This window comes from Apostichopus japonicus, chromosome 23, assembly GCF_037975245.1.
Source record: "Apostichopus japonicus isolate 1M-3 chromosome 23, ASM3797524v1, whole genome shotgun sequence".
Lineage (NCBI taxonomy): Eukaryota > Metazoa > Echinodermata > Holothuroidea > Aspidochirotida > Stichopodidae > Apostichopus > Apostichopus japonicus.
In genome coordinates this window covers 1,378,001-1,395,021 of record NC_092583.1, presented here as the reverse complement: position 1 = coordinate 1,395,021, position 17,021 = coordinate 1,378,001, and the positions used below count along the sequence as shown (strand labels likewise).

Sequence of the window (17,021 nt, the reverse complement as noted above, 5' to 3'; positions counted from 1 at the left end):
TCGTTAAGTAAGTTAAATGTTGTTTTATAGTTTAGACAAGGCCCGAGTCCCTTTTCTTATAATATTGTGGGCGTATTTCCCCGGTTTGTCTGAATCCCTTTAAATTATTACTCTAAATCCATTTAAAGTTTGGGAACATGATGTGTGCTTCGGACGATATTATCGCTTCACCCAGCGGGATTATTCTTGTATTTGTGGCTGGCTTCGATTATAATTTTCCCCGAGGCAACGCCTACGTATTGTAGATTTAGGACTCGTAATTATACGTTTGGCCACAAACTTCGCAGGTACGTCTCACTATTATTTATGTAAATTATAAGCTGAGATTTATGTGGATTTGCAATGTTATAAATTAAATATTGGTACTATAGGGAACAGCTGGGTAAGGTGTTAGATGGGCAGTGTATTTCTTTCTATCATTAACTTCGTTAGAGATTTATTGCCTATTGGTGAAGTATTCATTTATCACCTTGCTACATTCTTATTTGGACGGTGGGTCACTGCGATGACCTCAAGTAATATATAACTTGATATGTAAACACCTGCTCAGCGGTTTTGTATTAAATTGATTGGTAGTAGCCTACAAAATTCAATTTATTTGTTCAGGTTTTATTGGTTCAGGTTGTGTTTAATTGTAGTTGCCCCACATTGATCTTGACATATTGTGGCCGACAGCTGCCCTATCAAACACACAGCCGCTCTGCTAGCTACAACCCCTGTTGGGGGCGCTACACTATACACCCTGGCAGAGCCGTATATAGAGATATACGGCTCTGCACCCTGGTGTGTTGTCCGCCGAAAATATAACACCATGAACAACCGAAAAGTTCTTCCTAATACTGCAAGCACTCCACGCGCACTACAATACTGTATATTTGCAGGCAAATGCAGTTCTACTTGCATTTGGTTCTAGCGATTTAGAACATTAATTAGAGATGGAAAGGATTGGATTGCCCGTGTAAGATAAATAACCCCAACTTACTTAGACCCAGTGGCGTAGCTGGAGGTTTTGGCACCCGGTTGCAAGAGTAGAAAATCGCCCCCCCCCCACTACTGAAAGAAAAATAAATTGAGTGCGAAGTCGCGCAAAAATTTTTGGTTATATTTTTCGGGCAAGTCATTACAGCACCCTCCCCCCCCAAATCAAATTGTGCTCCTACCGTCCTACGCCTATGATATTAACATTTTCCACCCTTCGAAATCTACTGCCTTGGAACTGTATACTGAAATACCCGAAATTTCCGTGACATGTATAGTCATTACAGACCACAGAACAGAATATAAAAAAAAATGAAAAAAACGGTCGAAATGGACTGAAAAGAAATCACAATCAATAAATTTGCTGATAAAAACAACTACATTCAGTTCAGATTCTTATTAGTAACTGGAAAATATTCATGCCTGACGACATACATCAATTTCGTCATGTTTTTCTAAAAAGTGCTTATTTTTTTTACTCTCATTTTCCCATTTCAGCACCCCCCCCTAAACCCGGCGCCTGGGCCCTCCCTTGACCCCCCCTAGCTACGCCACTGCTTAGACCCACCAGGGTGATACTACACGCACTGTTACATTTGCGTTATTAACTTACCACATGTGTGAGGGATGCAGGTAAAGATACACATGGTGGCGAGGGGAGGGAGGGAAGTTGTGGGTGAAGTGATGGTCTGAAGGTGAGGTAAAGTTGGTAATGGTTCTGCGATAAAAGGGAGATCATGAATTGCTTATAAATCTTATTTTGAAAGCGCAAACACAAATTAGTGACGTTTTGAAGATATTGCATATTTATTTTGGCAGAAAAACTTATTTTCAGCTTAAAAAGCAACAAACATGAAATATGATGTACAATTTATCTAGGCCTAGATAAAAAAAAAAATCATCATAATAAATTAAAATAATACATTTTTGTTGGACATCTTCACAAAGACAAATAAGGCCTAAAACAAAACAGAAAAAAAAAATCAATAAAATAGAGGTATTAAACTCAACATTGGTAAACTAATTATGATATTAATGCAAAAAGTTGAAAATGAGTAAAGAAATAGTTCATATTGAGTTTGACGTAGTATGAACTGAAAATAGTGGCCTGTGATAGACTAGTATGTCCAGCCATTTCAATTGTCATTTCGCAAAACTTTGAAGTGATATAAAAGTACAACTATGTCAGATGATAGCAGTGGTCTTTAATATCCCTGAATACCCTATTGATTGAAAACGTTGTAGAGAGGGTCTTAAATTGGTCGATTCCAACCTGTTTGAGTAATATTCTCTGGGTTCCATAAATATCATTCACTAACTCAATATGATGGTACTTTTATGCTTCATACATTCTCCTTAATCACTACAAGAGTAGAGTTAAATCCCCCCCCAACAAAAAACATTCGCCAAAAAATGTCTTGGCATAGATCTGTGGAATGTCACTTGAAAATGGTCTTTCTAACTGCTGAGGCTTTATTGAGAGTGAAAAGATTATCTGATTCGGGAGTGATATTTCGATCGAATTCCATCTTTGATGGTGACAAAGGCAACTTCTTGTCTGTTGGGCTTGGACCGCTCGACCTGCACGATTAGATATAAACACAAAATGGGTCAGCAGATATAATGATATCACCCTAAAGTAACATACTGATGGATAAAATTTGAACTGAAAAAGACACTTGTTCGAATTACTCATAATTTCTATGAACTTACTGATAATTATACTTTTGAGATGCGTGAGTAAGTTTCATTTTCCAATGGCTGCCAGCACTTGTAGCAGGTGAGGTGGAGGTATGGGTGGATGTATGGGTGGGTGGGGGTATGGGTGGGGGTATGAGTGAAGGTATGGGTGGGGGTATAAGTCTGATTATGCACAAGCTCATAAAACAAATTTTATGTATTTCTGAATAATTTTCACAAACCAGACCAGATCCTTCCATTCTCCTTAGACATGCTGTTTTATAGTGTTTTTGCTACACTACAATACCATACAACCCAACATTTTCATTTTGTTATTGTAACATCAATGCTTTTTTCCAGTCTTTGCAAACAAACAATCTACCTGGCTGAAGATTGTTCACTTCTGGATGTGTCTATGGCAAAGTTAGTCTCCCCAACACAAAGTTTTTTTTAAATCTATTAACTTACCCAAAAGCACTCTTTTTCTTCATAAATGCCATGAGTGTCGGCTGTTGGTTACTGGACGGATTCTTCTTAGTAGGCTTCTTTCGCTTGGAAAGACCTGGGACTTTGCAGGAGGCTAAAACAAAAGAATGAGCATTGATTACAGAGAAATAAATTTGGAGCAAACAGCAATTAGAAGACCTGTCACAACGTGCTTTTCCACGAGCGATTTTGGTGAAAGTACGAAATGCAAGTGGTACTGAATTCTTTTGCAAACTTTCTTCAATTATGCATAGCTTCAAGGCCACCATCTTGGGTCTTAACCCAACCCAACCCAACCAAAGAATGTTTACAAAATAATGGAGGGAGAGCAGAAATCCAACAATTTCTTTCGCTCACTTTTCACTGCCATAATTTTGACTAATGTGGAAGGAATCTCACCATTTTTCTCAAAAGTAAAGTTTGAAATTCTTTTTTGTCAGGTGTGTAGTATAGTATTGCTTCCCAGACACCTTGAAGTAGTAAATTCAACAAGTCACACTCTGCTACTTTAACCCGGTACTGGCATGCACTCATGTATTTGACGATAGTTTGGTGCTTGTTTAGGGTTTAAACAAGTATGTATTTATTTTCACTGATATGATGATAGGTTTAGAGTTTTCACTAGGATGAAAGATTAATGCTTCATATTTACCGTTTGATTGACTTTCCTTGCCCTGTGAAGAGAACAGAAAATGATTGATTTTATTTAACTTTACGGCGTCTATGAAGCAACTGTGTGTCTGGAAAAGAATTGGACGGAGAGTGCACCAGAAATAACAAACCCTTCTAACACCATAACAAATCCTTCTGACACCATAGCAAACCCTTCTGACACCATATCAACCCTTCTGATTCCATAGCAACCCTTCTGACACCATAGCAACCCTTCTGACACCATAACAAGCCCTTCTGGTACCATTGTAATCCATAATGGCACCATAACAAACCCTTCTGGTACCATTGCAACCTATCTGACATCATAACAAACCCTTCTGGCACCATAGCAATCCATTCTGGCACCATAACAAACCCTTCTGGTACCATTGCAACCTATCTGACATCATAACAAACCCTTCTGGCACCATAGCAATCCATTCTGGCACCATAACAAACCCTTCTGACACCATATCAACCCTTCTGATTCCATAGCTACCCTTCTGACACCATAACAAACCCTTCTGGTACCATTACAATCCATCATGCCACCATAACAAACCCTTCTGACACCATAACAAACCCTTCTGGTACCATAGCAATCCAATCTGGCACCATAGCAATCCATTCTGGCACATTACATTAAACACATATCGAACCTCTTTATCAAAATGACAATCATTTGTGATTTGTGACACCATGGCAACAATTTTGGAACCACATTAAACCTTTGTGGCACCAAACCAGACAGTTGTGCAAAATATGGCACCATGTGGCACTATTCCAAGTATACGTGGTGTCATGCCTACCATCTATGACACAACAGCAAATGATTAAAGAGATGCACCATAGCAACCCTTTACGGACACCATAGAAAATTGTTGTGTTGAACAGTATACTGTATGAAATGGTTCCCATCACCAGTCGATCTTTTATCGAAAATTGCAATTTTTTTATCACTGTTAATTGGTGCTCATGCGAGGTCACTGTAGGAGTTTGCTATCACTGATGCAGTAAACTATCATTACATCAACAGTGTCAGGATTGCCTGTCCGCATCTTAAGTGATCTAAGCTATAGTTCTTAGAAATTCTACAAAACGTTACATCAATCAAATTTTGATTTTGTGAGTTCTGTAGGAGTTAACTGTTTTCTTGAGACGAGGCCTACTGTACAAGGGGAGTGTTAGCTCAGTGGTTAACGCCGGTGCCTTCCAATCATAAGGTTCTGAGTTCGAGTCACTCCCAGATTAATGTATGTCGTCAAGTAACAGAGTTGTTGACAATTGACAATTCATAATCATGGACGTTAAATATAGAGACTGACTTCGGTCAGATTGCGGCTTTGATAAGCCAATGATGGCTTCTTCGCGAGTTCCTGCTTGCAGGAGGATCTAAAATACATACATACAAACAAGTCACAGTGAGGTAAACCATCTCATGGGATCCCACATTATTTTGTGAAGTACTTCCATTTGTAACATGAACGACCCCTGTGGAGTCACAAAGGAGCCATCAAAATTACAAATATAGTCCCCAACAAAACATTCTGGTAATGCTGAATTGAGAAAAATGTACTAAAACACTGCAAACTCTTTAAAAAAAAAAGAACTTTCCTTACCTTTGTAAAATACGAGCTCACGGTTTCATCTTTTCTCTTCCTTTGTAAATCTAACGGTGGACTGTTTTCATCGTTGGACGGTGACTTCTGACGGCGCATTCCCTGACCCTCGATTCCACCGAGGGACGGCAGAGTCGGAGTACCGTGGATGTTTGATGACGGTTCTTGTGAGGTGCCATCGATTACCTCTACCATGGAGGTCACCACATCACCACCATCTCTTAACGAGTCTGACTTTGTATTTGTTCCAATGTGGGACGCCTCCGAACCATCGCAATCTTTACCAACGACGGCAACGTCTTCCTCCTCGACCATGTCGGCAAGCAAGTCGCATATTTCCTTATCGCCGGGGCTTAACTCTGCGTCGGAATTGTCGACCGTCTTTCCGACCGGCGAGTCGTTTCCATCTGCTACCAGCTGACTGAAAGTAGGGCCATCCCTGTCTATACTGCAAGTCGGGATGCTGCGTTGAGACGAGAGTCCAGTCGAGGAAGACTGGGACTCCGCAAAGTCGCCCTCCGATTCAACTTGACTCGATTTAATGTCGCTACGTTGAGAATCAGACAGACTCTCTTGGCTGTTGTTTGCGACACACCCTTCTGTCCTAGGTTCATCATCTTCGATGGAATCCTTCCATTTCATAATTTGTGAGTTGCTTTTCCGATGGAACGTAGAAAGACTCTTCATCGAGTCGGCCAGAGTCTTTTGAACGACCCCACTCTTGGATACCTGACTTGACCAATGGAATGCACCTCCTTTCCTGTTGGTTACACCCGAGACACCTTTCTTAGAAGACGGTGGGGTCTTCTGCCTCCTCGCCTCGTTTTGCCTCTTGATCCGGACTTGTTCCTCGTAGAATTCTGAATGTCGAAACTTCTGCAGGGAGTCTAACACCCCCGTCCTGTCCACGTTTTTATCGCAGAGCCTCCCCGTGGCACCGCGGACTTTACGTTGATGGTCTCGTATACTGTCCTGTAATTCCGGCCGTTCCTCTTTGGCCCCCTCGGCGGCGATGTCATCCATCCTACCAGGTTCATAGATGTGACCTTTGTCCTCATGAACAAGAACTAAGTCATCTTTTTCTTCTAATTGGTCGGGTGACTTTGTGTCTTCCTCCGTCTCCACGATTGTTGTCGATGATGGGAAGAATCTGCAAAGCAAACATCAGCCAATCGATGAAAAGTAAATACCGAAAAAGCTCAATATGAACAAACCAAAAAAAACTGAAATGAGACTTGATAAAAAAGTTGAATTTGAGTTGAGCAAATAACCAACAACTAATATCCGGAGAGATTGCTGCCTGTAGTAAGCTTTGCCTTGGCCGGTTATGAATTTACTTATAGACACTTCCGAACGACACTAAGATAACTTTTGGACTACAAGTAGATTGGATATGTTAATGTACAGTTTATAAGACACCAAATTAATATCAAGTGCAGTTTACAAGACAATAACACTTTTTAGTATTTGAATAATGACTTTTCAACTACCAGAAGACCATCAATGAAAGTGGCTGAACAAACTAGTTTAGCACCAAGGCCATTAGGTCAGACTTTATACCAGATGCAAGCCACATTAACAAAATAGTAAAATATAAATACAGTTTGACACTTTGACTATTTAAATGTGAACAGTGAATGACAAATTTCTCAAGACCAATGGTGCAGGATTTTGTCTTTGTGCTGCGCTGTCCATATAAAGTTAAAATATCATATTTTAATTTATTTATTTGAAGTCAATAAAAGCAATTTACAAATTAGGTATCAAATGAGGACCTGTTGAAATCATCATCCATATAGCATTCGAGAAGAACTCTGGACAATTTACCTGCACTACTTTTTTTTCTAAGTTTTCTCTTACTGTTGCAGTACGACATTTCAAACAAAACCTCTGGGCAACGAATGCTATGGTTGAGTAGACGGAGGCAGTGGCTTTAGAAGCGGGGAAAAAAAAGCTATCAAAATAGCATCTAGCAGATTGTGGGTTTCAAGTCTGGCCTGCTAAAATATGAGTGATTTTTCATATAGGAGAACTCCATGGTACTGAAATGGTCTTCCAAATGGTGAATAAAATAAGCTATAAGACTATATATTAGATAGCCACCCAACGTGAAGTATGAAAAACATGTCATTTGGTTTTTTCCACACACACATGCGGTTGCTTAATGTCGTAAAATAACTGCCTTAAGATATTATTCTAAACGTTATAATAATTATTGCCATTCTATTATTATCTTAAATTCATCCGTGACTTGCAAATGATGTTTAAAAGCGCACCTGCTTGAAACCGTAACTTCAGACTGCAGTAAGTTTTCTCTGTGCACCCTGTCAACTCGGTGGTTCTTTTTGACCGCAAAGACGTTGCGAGGAGTCATCCTGTTCCGTTGAGGAACTGGTTCGATTTCCCGTGGAGGGCGCTTGTCCAATTCCTTCATAGGGCTGGGAGTCTCTGGAATGGTGGCCTCCTCTGAAGAATAATATAATCGTAAACTAGCAAACAGAAATTCTAAAGGGTGAATACTAGGGGATTTGTTTTTTCACTTCTTTAGGTATTAAATAGGAAATTATCAAACTTTATTTTCATATATAATCTATAAAATTATTAATGTTCTAAGGACAACTTTTAAATTTCAGTTCTGTTTGGTTCACTCTCTATATTGCTATTATGTTCTTTCAGGACTTCGACGCAATTAAAACCACGTCCAAAAATGTTAATATGCATAAATGTTGAAATGATAAAGAGGAAACTATTAAATCTGCAATGGTAATGCTTACTGATCGCAACATTGTATTTCATAAATCCTACAATTGAAATACTGGTACACACCTGATACATGGATCCTCCTTGTTTTGGAATCTGGAGACCCGCCGTAAATGGTTGCTAGGGCTGCTGCAGATGTAACGTCTTGACCTGAGGTATTTTCTGGAAGCAGATTACGACAAAATAAGCACAAGTTCCTTAAACTTTTAAGAAAAGAGCTGGCATGATGAAAGGTCGCCATGACAACATGGGTTTCTACATGGAACATATTGACCATTTGCTAAACTGTGGTTAGTTCATACCAAACATCATCACACTTAGTGAATGGTGAAGGCTTCCTATATCTTCTACTTGTTAGGTTATGTTTTTAAATCTAGCAATTAGTTAAGAAACAAGGCAACTACCTAAAATCCACTTCAGAATTTTATGATCCTGTATAATCTCTCAATTACTGGTATCATTAATTAGGGAAAAACAGGAAATTTGTATATTTCCAGAGTTGGTATATGAGGGCTGATTGTGATTTATATCAGATATATCAAGCGGATGGAATGAGCATTTCAGCCGAAGGACAGAAAAACTTTGCAATGAAGAAGGAAACACACGATGCCTAGGATGAAATTGTGACCAAACCACAGGGTGAAATATTGATGATTATTTAAATGTTTACTAGTTGAGCTGTTTGTTTAACTGTACATAGCTTCATATGTAAACCTAAAGATCAACTTTTAAAGCATAACTGTCAGGTGTCATAATTCCCTTCATGGTTTCCATGGCAACAGCTGGCTTCATACAACTTTGTTGGTTTGGACTAGAACTTATTTAGGATACCCTTATTTACACAGCCTCATTTATACCTGAAGACTGAAGATTTATTTAGGCTTTATATTGAGATTTTCTTCTGGTTTCCATGGCAACAGCTGTCTTTCTACAGTATAATTCCATTGGTGAGGATTTTCATGATTTAAGCTGAACATGTAATTCCTGCACAAATGAAGTCTGACATAATTAGTCGGATTAATCACGGTAATACCGCAGGTTGTCTGCACTCACCATCTCGCTTTCGTTTCCTAGGTGACGACCTCCTCCTTGCGATTCCACTGCTCTGGACTGTCATCTCTTGACCTTTAGTAGGGTTCCTTGTGACTTCCACGGATTCTCTAGTCGCCAGGGCCGGGGCGGGTCGAAAATCTTCGTGCCATATGCTCAGTTTGTAGCGGTGGGTGCCTTGAGGGTACGGCTGAGCATTGTCGAAGGATGAAACATTATCATCGGTATGAAATTGAGTATTTTATTGGTTTTAAAAATATCACAAATATACCACAAAATGTGAACATGTTATACTAGTGACCACTTTGGTTTCAGATAACAGTGACCTAGCTGTATATAGTACTTTATTGATTAATGTTCCTGATGGAAGTACCATGAGTGATTGAAGGGATTATGGATCATTTTAAGCCATTTGAGTAGGTTCAAGGGATATTCTGTTGCCTGAAATTAATAATAAAAATAATCTTAATAATAAATGCTGGAAATTCTCTGCATCTTTAGGTGAAAACCACATCCCTCAAAGCAGTTTTAATAGCAAAGATATGATTTTTTTTCAAATTTTGTGGTTATTTTGTGAACGGATATTGGCAACAATAGAGTGAAAGATATCAGCATGTCAATTAATCTGAAAATATTTAAAATTTTTGTTTTATAATATCTAGCTCATTTATTCACAGAGGGAATTATTTTGAGCAAAAAAAGTTGCATTTTGCAAATTCTCAATACAGAGAACACTGGTAGCTAAGCACACATTCCAAATGTATGATGTTTCAAGGATAAATCAACGAAAATATAATAGATAGAAAGTTATACAAAAGTAAACCTATTGTAGAGCTTTTGCCATTTATGTCATCACACACCACCAACTCTATGGAAGAATCCAGGATTTAGCCAGTCAACAGAGCTTGCATTTAAAGGGTGTGAAGACTCGTCCACATGCCAGTAATCTGACCTAGTTTTGAATGAGGTGTAACAGAAGTGTTAGACACCACCATCAATCCCAGAAAATACACAAACAGCTTGCTACCGTCGGTAATTAGACACTAGTGTACTGTCAATACATACAGCTACTGTCAATACCCACAACACAGTGAACATAGCAGTGTGGACATCTCAGGTCTAGATAAAAGATAACAAGGTATCACGTTTCATTACTGTCTGCATTTTGTAGCGACAAGAAGAAAAAGTCATTTGCAAGCAACGGAAAGTTAACTTTGTCAAAGCGCAGCACGCGGTTTGGGGCGAGTCCTCAATGCCTTTAATCAACCATAACTTTGAGCTATGGGCAAGTTATTGAGATGGAGGTTTTCAACTACTTGTGGAATATTTTCTCTTTTCGATATTAGTTTAACATGTTTTTTCGCCACCAGAGTATCTCTTTAGCAATATTTGTTACATTTTAAGTCCAGCAAACCAAGGTTGAAAATGAAACTAAGCTCGCCGCACGACATTAAATGCAAGGATATATAGATTACAGAAAACATTTTAAAGATCAGTAGGACTCACTTTACTTGTATCTGGTTCAAAATTAAAAATTTTCCTCAAGGATCCTGCATCCACATTGCCTAGAGCAAGTTGCAGGGCTGACTTGGAGTCAAAGTACCTGAAAAAAAAGTCAACAGGAAAACAAAATGAAAATAGATTTGAGAATAAAACTGCCAAAAAAGTAGGGCAAAAAATTCTAACAGCCATTATCAAAACACTATTCTCAAAGTATTTCCACTGTTTTCAATCGTGAGAATATCAAATACAAATGTGAGTAAACATTTCCTGCAGAAATCAGGTGGTCAAAGGTTACAGTCTTACCTCCCGGCGTAGTCCATTTCTTCGTCGGCTAGTTCGGGAGGATAGGGATGAAGCGGCATAAGTTTCCTCTTTCGGGGGTCAAAGGCCAGCTGATACAGAAAGGTGTTATCCGCCCGAATAAAACCGTCGATGTACTCCTGGGTGACCGGCACCTTTAACTTCATCTGTAGAGGCATTCTCTTTAAAACCTGGAGGATGGTGATGAAAACAAGAATCAGAAGATTGGGTTTTTATCAAATACAAATCAATACAAATAATCAAATACAAATCAATACAAATACAAATCATCAAATTCAAATCAATTTCATCAAATACAAATACAAATCAAATGGTACTCATCCAGTGGACACCACTATATTGTTTCAACGATGTCTGAATGGTAATGCAGCTTGTCCCACAAGATTTTCAAATATATACAGTGGATGATCTAGCTGTGTGTGTAATTACAATGCAAGAACTGGCTGCATCGTGGCGTTCAATAGTGCGTATGGTGGGCGGAGCCTCAGCGATTGATTAAAATGTGCCTCAACGTTACAACAACTATAAAGCTAAACTGTTTTTCCTCTCTCCGTCTCACAGTTTTACAGGTAGCTTGGTGGGGTGGTGCTTGGGTCCATGATGCCAGTGGGGATTGAGAGATCCGGGTCTTTACAATTGCAATACAAGAACTGGCTGCATCCTGTACTTGTTATTTAGCTGTGATCCTCGGAGATCTGAGACAATGAAACGATCTATAGAAATCGTCGATGTTACAAAGTGCAGACAATACTGACCTTTTCGTAGAATTGGACTGATGGACATACCTGACGCATATCGGGATTAGTACTCGTGTGGATAAACTTCCTAGCTTTCCCTAATCCGATTCCTTGCAAAGACGGAAGGTAGTCGCATCCCGCAAGTATACACATGTGCCGGAACTTGTCGACGGAGAAGTAGCTTCCCATCTTGAGGGCACGGTTGAGACTGGACTGATCAATTTCCAGAGCGTTCCCGTTCGTGTCCATTTTAAATATCACCTGCAGGATTAAAAATCAAAATGGCCATTGAAAAGGCCTCTCCCTGGGAGGGAAGAATGGTATAGGAGCAATTGGCTGCTTTTGAAATTGAAATGTGTTTTGCATTCCTCGCCATTGAAAAATCGTTGTTTTTACGGCAAAGTGGTCTGTATGCTACACCGAGCTGTGTTTCATTATATTCAAATAATTTTGATGCACCACGAACGAATTTCCAAAATCTACTCAATTCAGTAGAGGGCTTTTGATGTGTTACGTATTTCTCAGTCTTATTGTCATGTTCATTTACTGTTTGCCTGAAAACACAAGGATGCTTCCTAAGGGCCTATGGAAGTTAATAAGAATGCTACATTGCTATGTGAGGTGGGTTTTTCTTTTTGCCCCTACGTCTTTGGCTTCTGTCAGAGATCCTGTGATGTTAAAGGTTTCAATATGTTACTAGAAAGTATGACACTCCGTAATTCAAAATTTCTGTCAGCTGTTTAAATACTATTTTGAAACTATTGGATAAATCCTGTGAGGTGAAAAAGACCTTACCAATGAACCTGTGCATACTTTTGACTATTCCCTGAAAAAAAAGGAATCAATCTTATTAAGTTCTTTTTGTGCAAATACCTTCAAAAGAAAGAACCATCACAAGTTTTTGTTTCACAATCAAGAATTCAACTGAACTGTTTTTCATCACCTGTGGCAGATATTGTTTACATATTAAGTCAACAAATCAAAACAAAATTTCTAAATTTATGATGAAGATGTTAGTTTTAACAACAACTTACCCTTTTACACCCAAAAGGTAGCAAATCGGAATCTTCGGTGATGATAGCTTGGACGAATCCATTCTTCTCCAGGTAAGCCAGCTGAGAGTCTGCCTCGTAGGGGGCGACAATGCAGTCCACACCTAACGACCGCGCAGCCTGTAGACAACATTCCGACAGCGTTGCAAGTATTAAACAGGTGTTAAGGTTATCTATTTTTTTTTTGGGGGGGGGTAGTTTTTTTTATAGGTGTTAAGGTTATCTATTTTCATTGATGGGAGTACTCTATTCGATTAAGCCCAAAAGGGTTTCTTAGTTTACTTCCTTTCACATTTTTTACTTATTTGCAGTTATATTGTCTTGTTCACCTTGTTATACTATGTGATAAAACAAATAATAATAATAAAACAAACAGCCACAATTGAACCAAGAATAAAACTTAAAAAGCTTATAGTTGTAATTGTGTAATTTGGATAAATCTTCCCTCTCGACTTAATAACTTCTTCTTACATCTCAAATGACCAAAGTAAGCAAATCTTTACTCTGTTGATCTGACAGTGATCTCATTCACTGAAGCAGAGCTGCAGAATTTTGCTCACCCAACCTGAGCTTTGACTTTTATCAGTTGAAAATATTCCCATTGCATCTGCACAAACATGAGAACAGTGCAATGGTCTCAACAATTTTGTTCCTCCTCCCCCTCCCCCATCCTGGCCCTCTTCTGGCCCTTCTCCCTTGTGCACATATCATGAATTGGAAACAGATACATACACTTCATGACTTCCAGAGCCATCTCAGACGTTACGTTAATGCATTTGTTTAAGTCCCCATTCCCCACTTCGCCCCTCCAACCCCTCTTCTCACCCTTCCCCCTCCCCTCTTGGTCCTTCTCCCTTGTACACATATCATGAATTGGAAACAGATACAAACCTTCATGACTTCCAGAGCCATCTCAGACGTTACGTTAATGCATTTGACGAAGGCGTCTCTAGCCTCTGATGGTTTACCCTCTCGTAAAAGCTGCTTTCCCTTCTGGCTGTAGAGTTCTCTCCGTCTGTAAAAGAGAAGTAATTTTCATCAAATTCAGACCATGAAAAAAAAATGAAGGCACTTGCACATTTCTATCAGTGGAAAAGTGCCGTTGCCTTTGTTTAAACTCAAGGAAAATGCCAACCTTGAGGGAATTTGAGTTTAGCCAGTCAATTTTTTGTGTGCTGGCATTTTTTCTTTTTTAACAAGGTAGCTAAGATTGTGAAATTTTAGATATGGAATTAGTAGTTAACATTCTATTTAAGCATGTTCTCACTTTGATAAGAAGAACAAGGACTTGATTAAACTCTAAAACTCACTTTTTCCTGGCATCTTCGACGGATTTCTTCGCTGGCAAATGACGTCCGTCGAATACTAGAATCGGCGTGATTTCCATTGACCGCAGCATGTTGACAAATTTTAAGCAGTACCTCACGTACCTGGATTGGCGGGTGAAGAAATAAGTTAAAAACAGTTGCGATCTGCCGTCATCTGTAAATTCTTCTGTGTGTTCAAATTCTTACCTTTTGCATAGGCATATGGGGTATACAGTATTGTCAGCAGTTTTTTGGTTTTTTGGGGGGTTGTTGGAAGGCTTCCCAAATGTCCTCTCTCCCCCCACCAATCCCCAGCAAATGCACTCTTGTTTTCAGCCCCAGCATATACAGTATGACAATGATGCTGTTACATTAGTCCAAACAATTTTGAAAGTTTGTACTGTAAACAGATTTCTGAATGAAAATAACACAATCTTGTGAAAGGACTCACAAGCAATAATAACAAACAAATTTTTCATTTAAAGTATGTGCTACTAGTGATCACCTCGCAATACTGTTATCATTTGTAGTCAAAAACTGCCAGACTTGTCAAGTTTTCGTGGAGTTACATAGGGCTGATTTGACAGGACTTGCCCTCTGTTAATTTTGGGTGTGGCTAGACCATCCAATTAGCATTAACTTTTATAAAGTACAATATCTCACCCTTTTTAGCCTTTTGACTGTTCCCAATTTTCCACAATACCAAACCAATGTTGACTAAAGCAGCTAGCAGAGTTGTGAAGAGTGTTTCGAGCATCAAGGTACAGTAGAGGCAGTCATGAAACTATAACTGTAAACCCATGAAGACATCCACTAACACAATGCTCAATGGGAGAATTTTAATAGATAAAGCATGTCTGGTAGTTGCATAAGTATGACAGAGTGCTCTGTTTAGTGTACCAATACCTATATATGCAGGCCAATACAATACAGACAATGTCACAAACCTATGACAGTCATAAGGTCTGTGGTAAGACATGTTTTCTATGCTCACACATGGTTTGAATCATAACTGAAAAGTTCACTTAGTGCATATAGAAAAAGGTTACTGCATTTAACATAAAAATTTAAACAGATCTTTACAACTCACTGGTCACATTTTTCTCCTTTGGCAAGTTGGAGAGCACAGGCAACTGCTCCTCTGTGGATCCAGCAATATGTGTCCACGGCAACAGCATGACCTCTATACTTTCTAATGTTAATGGCTTCAGTGGCATCTTTAAGGAAAGGAAGTAACCCTTGAATGCCCATTGTGGTGGATGCAGGTCCAATGGAGAGATTCTACATAGAATCCTATAACACCCTGATCTGGGTCCAACAGCTACTCAGATGCTTTTCTAAGAGAAATGTAGATCTTTAAACATAAAACTGTCTTCATTTTATGGTATAGTTACGGCACAACATAGGAATTTAATTGTGCATAGTTTTTCTACTTAGCTTCAAAACACCAACCATTACAAACTAACATAGGCCTAGCCTAACTTAGGCCTCCCCTCTCCCCCTCCCCCTCTTCAATTGGCTGCATTATTGATATTCACGCAATAATTAATCAAATGTAATATTGTTAGACTAGGCTCTAACTTTACTTTAGGTCTAACATATACAGGTTTGTATTTCAAACTAGGCCATAAGGCCTTAATTGCCTAGTTGTTGGTTGCTAATTATACTGAATTGTGACAGCCAAGGAGTAGGAGGAAGCACTGTGCCTGTATCCTAGGCACTAGTCTAAGTTGCTTTGAGCCAGACCTGCTACTGTAGTCTCTGGGCTTTACGCAATAACTGGACTAGGCCTATGCGCTATTGCAAATTGGACCTTGGATTACCACTAAGGTGTAACTCAGCAACTTAGCCTTTGTTCTAGCTAGGACTAGGTAGGTCTAAACTTACACTTTTACTTAAGTTTAGGCCCTAGGCCTAGCTAGCCTATGTTATGCAATTAATTAGGCCTAGGCTAGGCCTAGGCCCTAAAGTAACTTACGTCACGTCAGTAGGCTAATTCAATAATCGCTTAGCTCACATGGTCAACATTTTCATTGCTGGCAGTAGGCTACTTACACTTCCTCTCATTGATCCAGATCGCTTAACAAGGACGTCATATATTTAAATCGGTACGTATGGGACGTTGCTCCAGTTCGTATTCGCAATGGGTCATGTGTGATCCAAACTAGGCCTATGCTACGCTGTGATTATTTCGATGCGGCCTTTATAAAACAGTAGTGCCCTTGTACTGATTTGATATGTGTACACACGAAACAAATTTCCCGCGTCTGACGTCATTTCCGGGTAAATACGCTCAATTTGTACGGATACCTAGGAATAACGTATTGAAACTTTTCTTGCTCGCGTGTTGACATTTGCAGTTAAACAAACACTGTTACTCGTGCGCTGCCGTATATTCATAGTAAACTGGCTAGTGTCGATTCGTTATTTAATCCGAACGGTCTATGCATAGCGTGAATCTTGGGCGGAGAAAAGCCTGTTGATATCAGCAAAACTCTTCAGAACACTGCCGATTCTACATTTAGAGCCTTCTCGATCATTCATGAATACTGATCCGTTGATGATCTGGTAGGGCATTAATATTCTCAGCACGTATTTTACGAAATGTATAATACTGAAATAGCCTAAACGTATAGTAACTGCCTTACTGCTAGTGTTAGGCTACAGTAGTAGTGTACTAGTGGAAGATTAGCCAACTGTAGTCTGCTGTCTAAGTGTAGGTTAGGGCCTTAAAATATTAAGTCCACGGCCTAACCTTAGCTAACTTAACATGCACTTGACGTTAGAGCACATAGGCTCCAGTTCCAGTGATATGTAGGATGGTACAATGGTAGGCTAGTCTTAGCCATAATTGATGATGAGCACCCCCCCCCC

The 17,021-nt window shown here is 39.3% G+C and overlaps 2 protein-coding genes across 5 annotated transcripts in view; one reads left to right on the top strand and one right to left on the bottom strand.

The window, feature by feature from the left end:
* Nucleotides 1-1,766: 1,766 nt before the first annotated feature.
* Nucleotides 1,767-16,388, bottom strand: LOC139964805 (uncharacterized). 4 transcript variants are annotated; one of them, XM_071966786.1, is made up of 15 exons: nt 16,126-16,388; nt 15,238-15,484; nt 14,151-14,270; nt 13,732-13,855; nt 12,823-12,960; nt 11,837-12,049; nt 11,034-11,221; nt 10,734-10,830; nt 9,231-9,417; nt 8,244-8,339; nt 7,694-7,883; nt 5,418-6,567; nt 3,797-3,818; nt 3,127-3,238; nt 1,767-2,559 (listed from the first exon to the last, which is right to left on the bottom strand). In XM_071966786.1, the coding sequence occupies exons 2-15, from the start codon at nt 15,396-15,398 to the stop codon at nt 2,418-2,420; spliced, it is 2,940 nt and encodes a 979-aa protein (XP_071822887.1). In that variant the 5' UTR covers nt 15,399-15,484; nt 16,126-16,388; the 3' UTR covers nt 1,767-2,417. The 4 variants fall into 4 exon arrangements, with proteins under 4 accessions (XP_071822887.1, XP_071822886.1, XP_071822888.1 ...); XM_071966785.1 differs by having other exon boundaries at nt 16,203-16,388; XM_071966787.1 differs by having other exon boundaries at nt 16,165-16,183.
* A 159-nt stretch (nt 16,389-16,547) lies between these two features.
* LOC139964804 (trafficking kinesin-binding protein 1-like) overlaps nt 16,548-17,021 on the top strand; it is a 53,579-nt gene continuing 53,105 nt past the window's right edge. Inside the window, exon 1 of the mRNA XM_071966781.1 lies at nt 16,548-16,715. The gene's annotated coding sequence lies outside the window, so the exon portion shown is untranslated. The remainder of the gene's footprint in view (nt 16,716-17,021) is intronic.

Coding starts and splice junctions, on each gene's coding strand:
- LOC139964805 (XM_071966786.1), bottom strand. CDS start 15,398: ATGGGCATTCAAGGGTTACTTCCTTTCCTTAAAGATGCCACTGAAGCC. Junction 14,271..15,237: donor AAAGGAGAAAAATGTGACCA/GTGAGTTGTAAA, acceptor CCGCCAATCCAG/GTACGTGAGGTACTGCTTAA. Junction 8,340..9,230: donor TAGGAAACGAAAGCGAGATG/GTGAGTGCAGAC, acceptor ATCTGCTTCCAG/AAAATACCTCAGGTCAAGAC.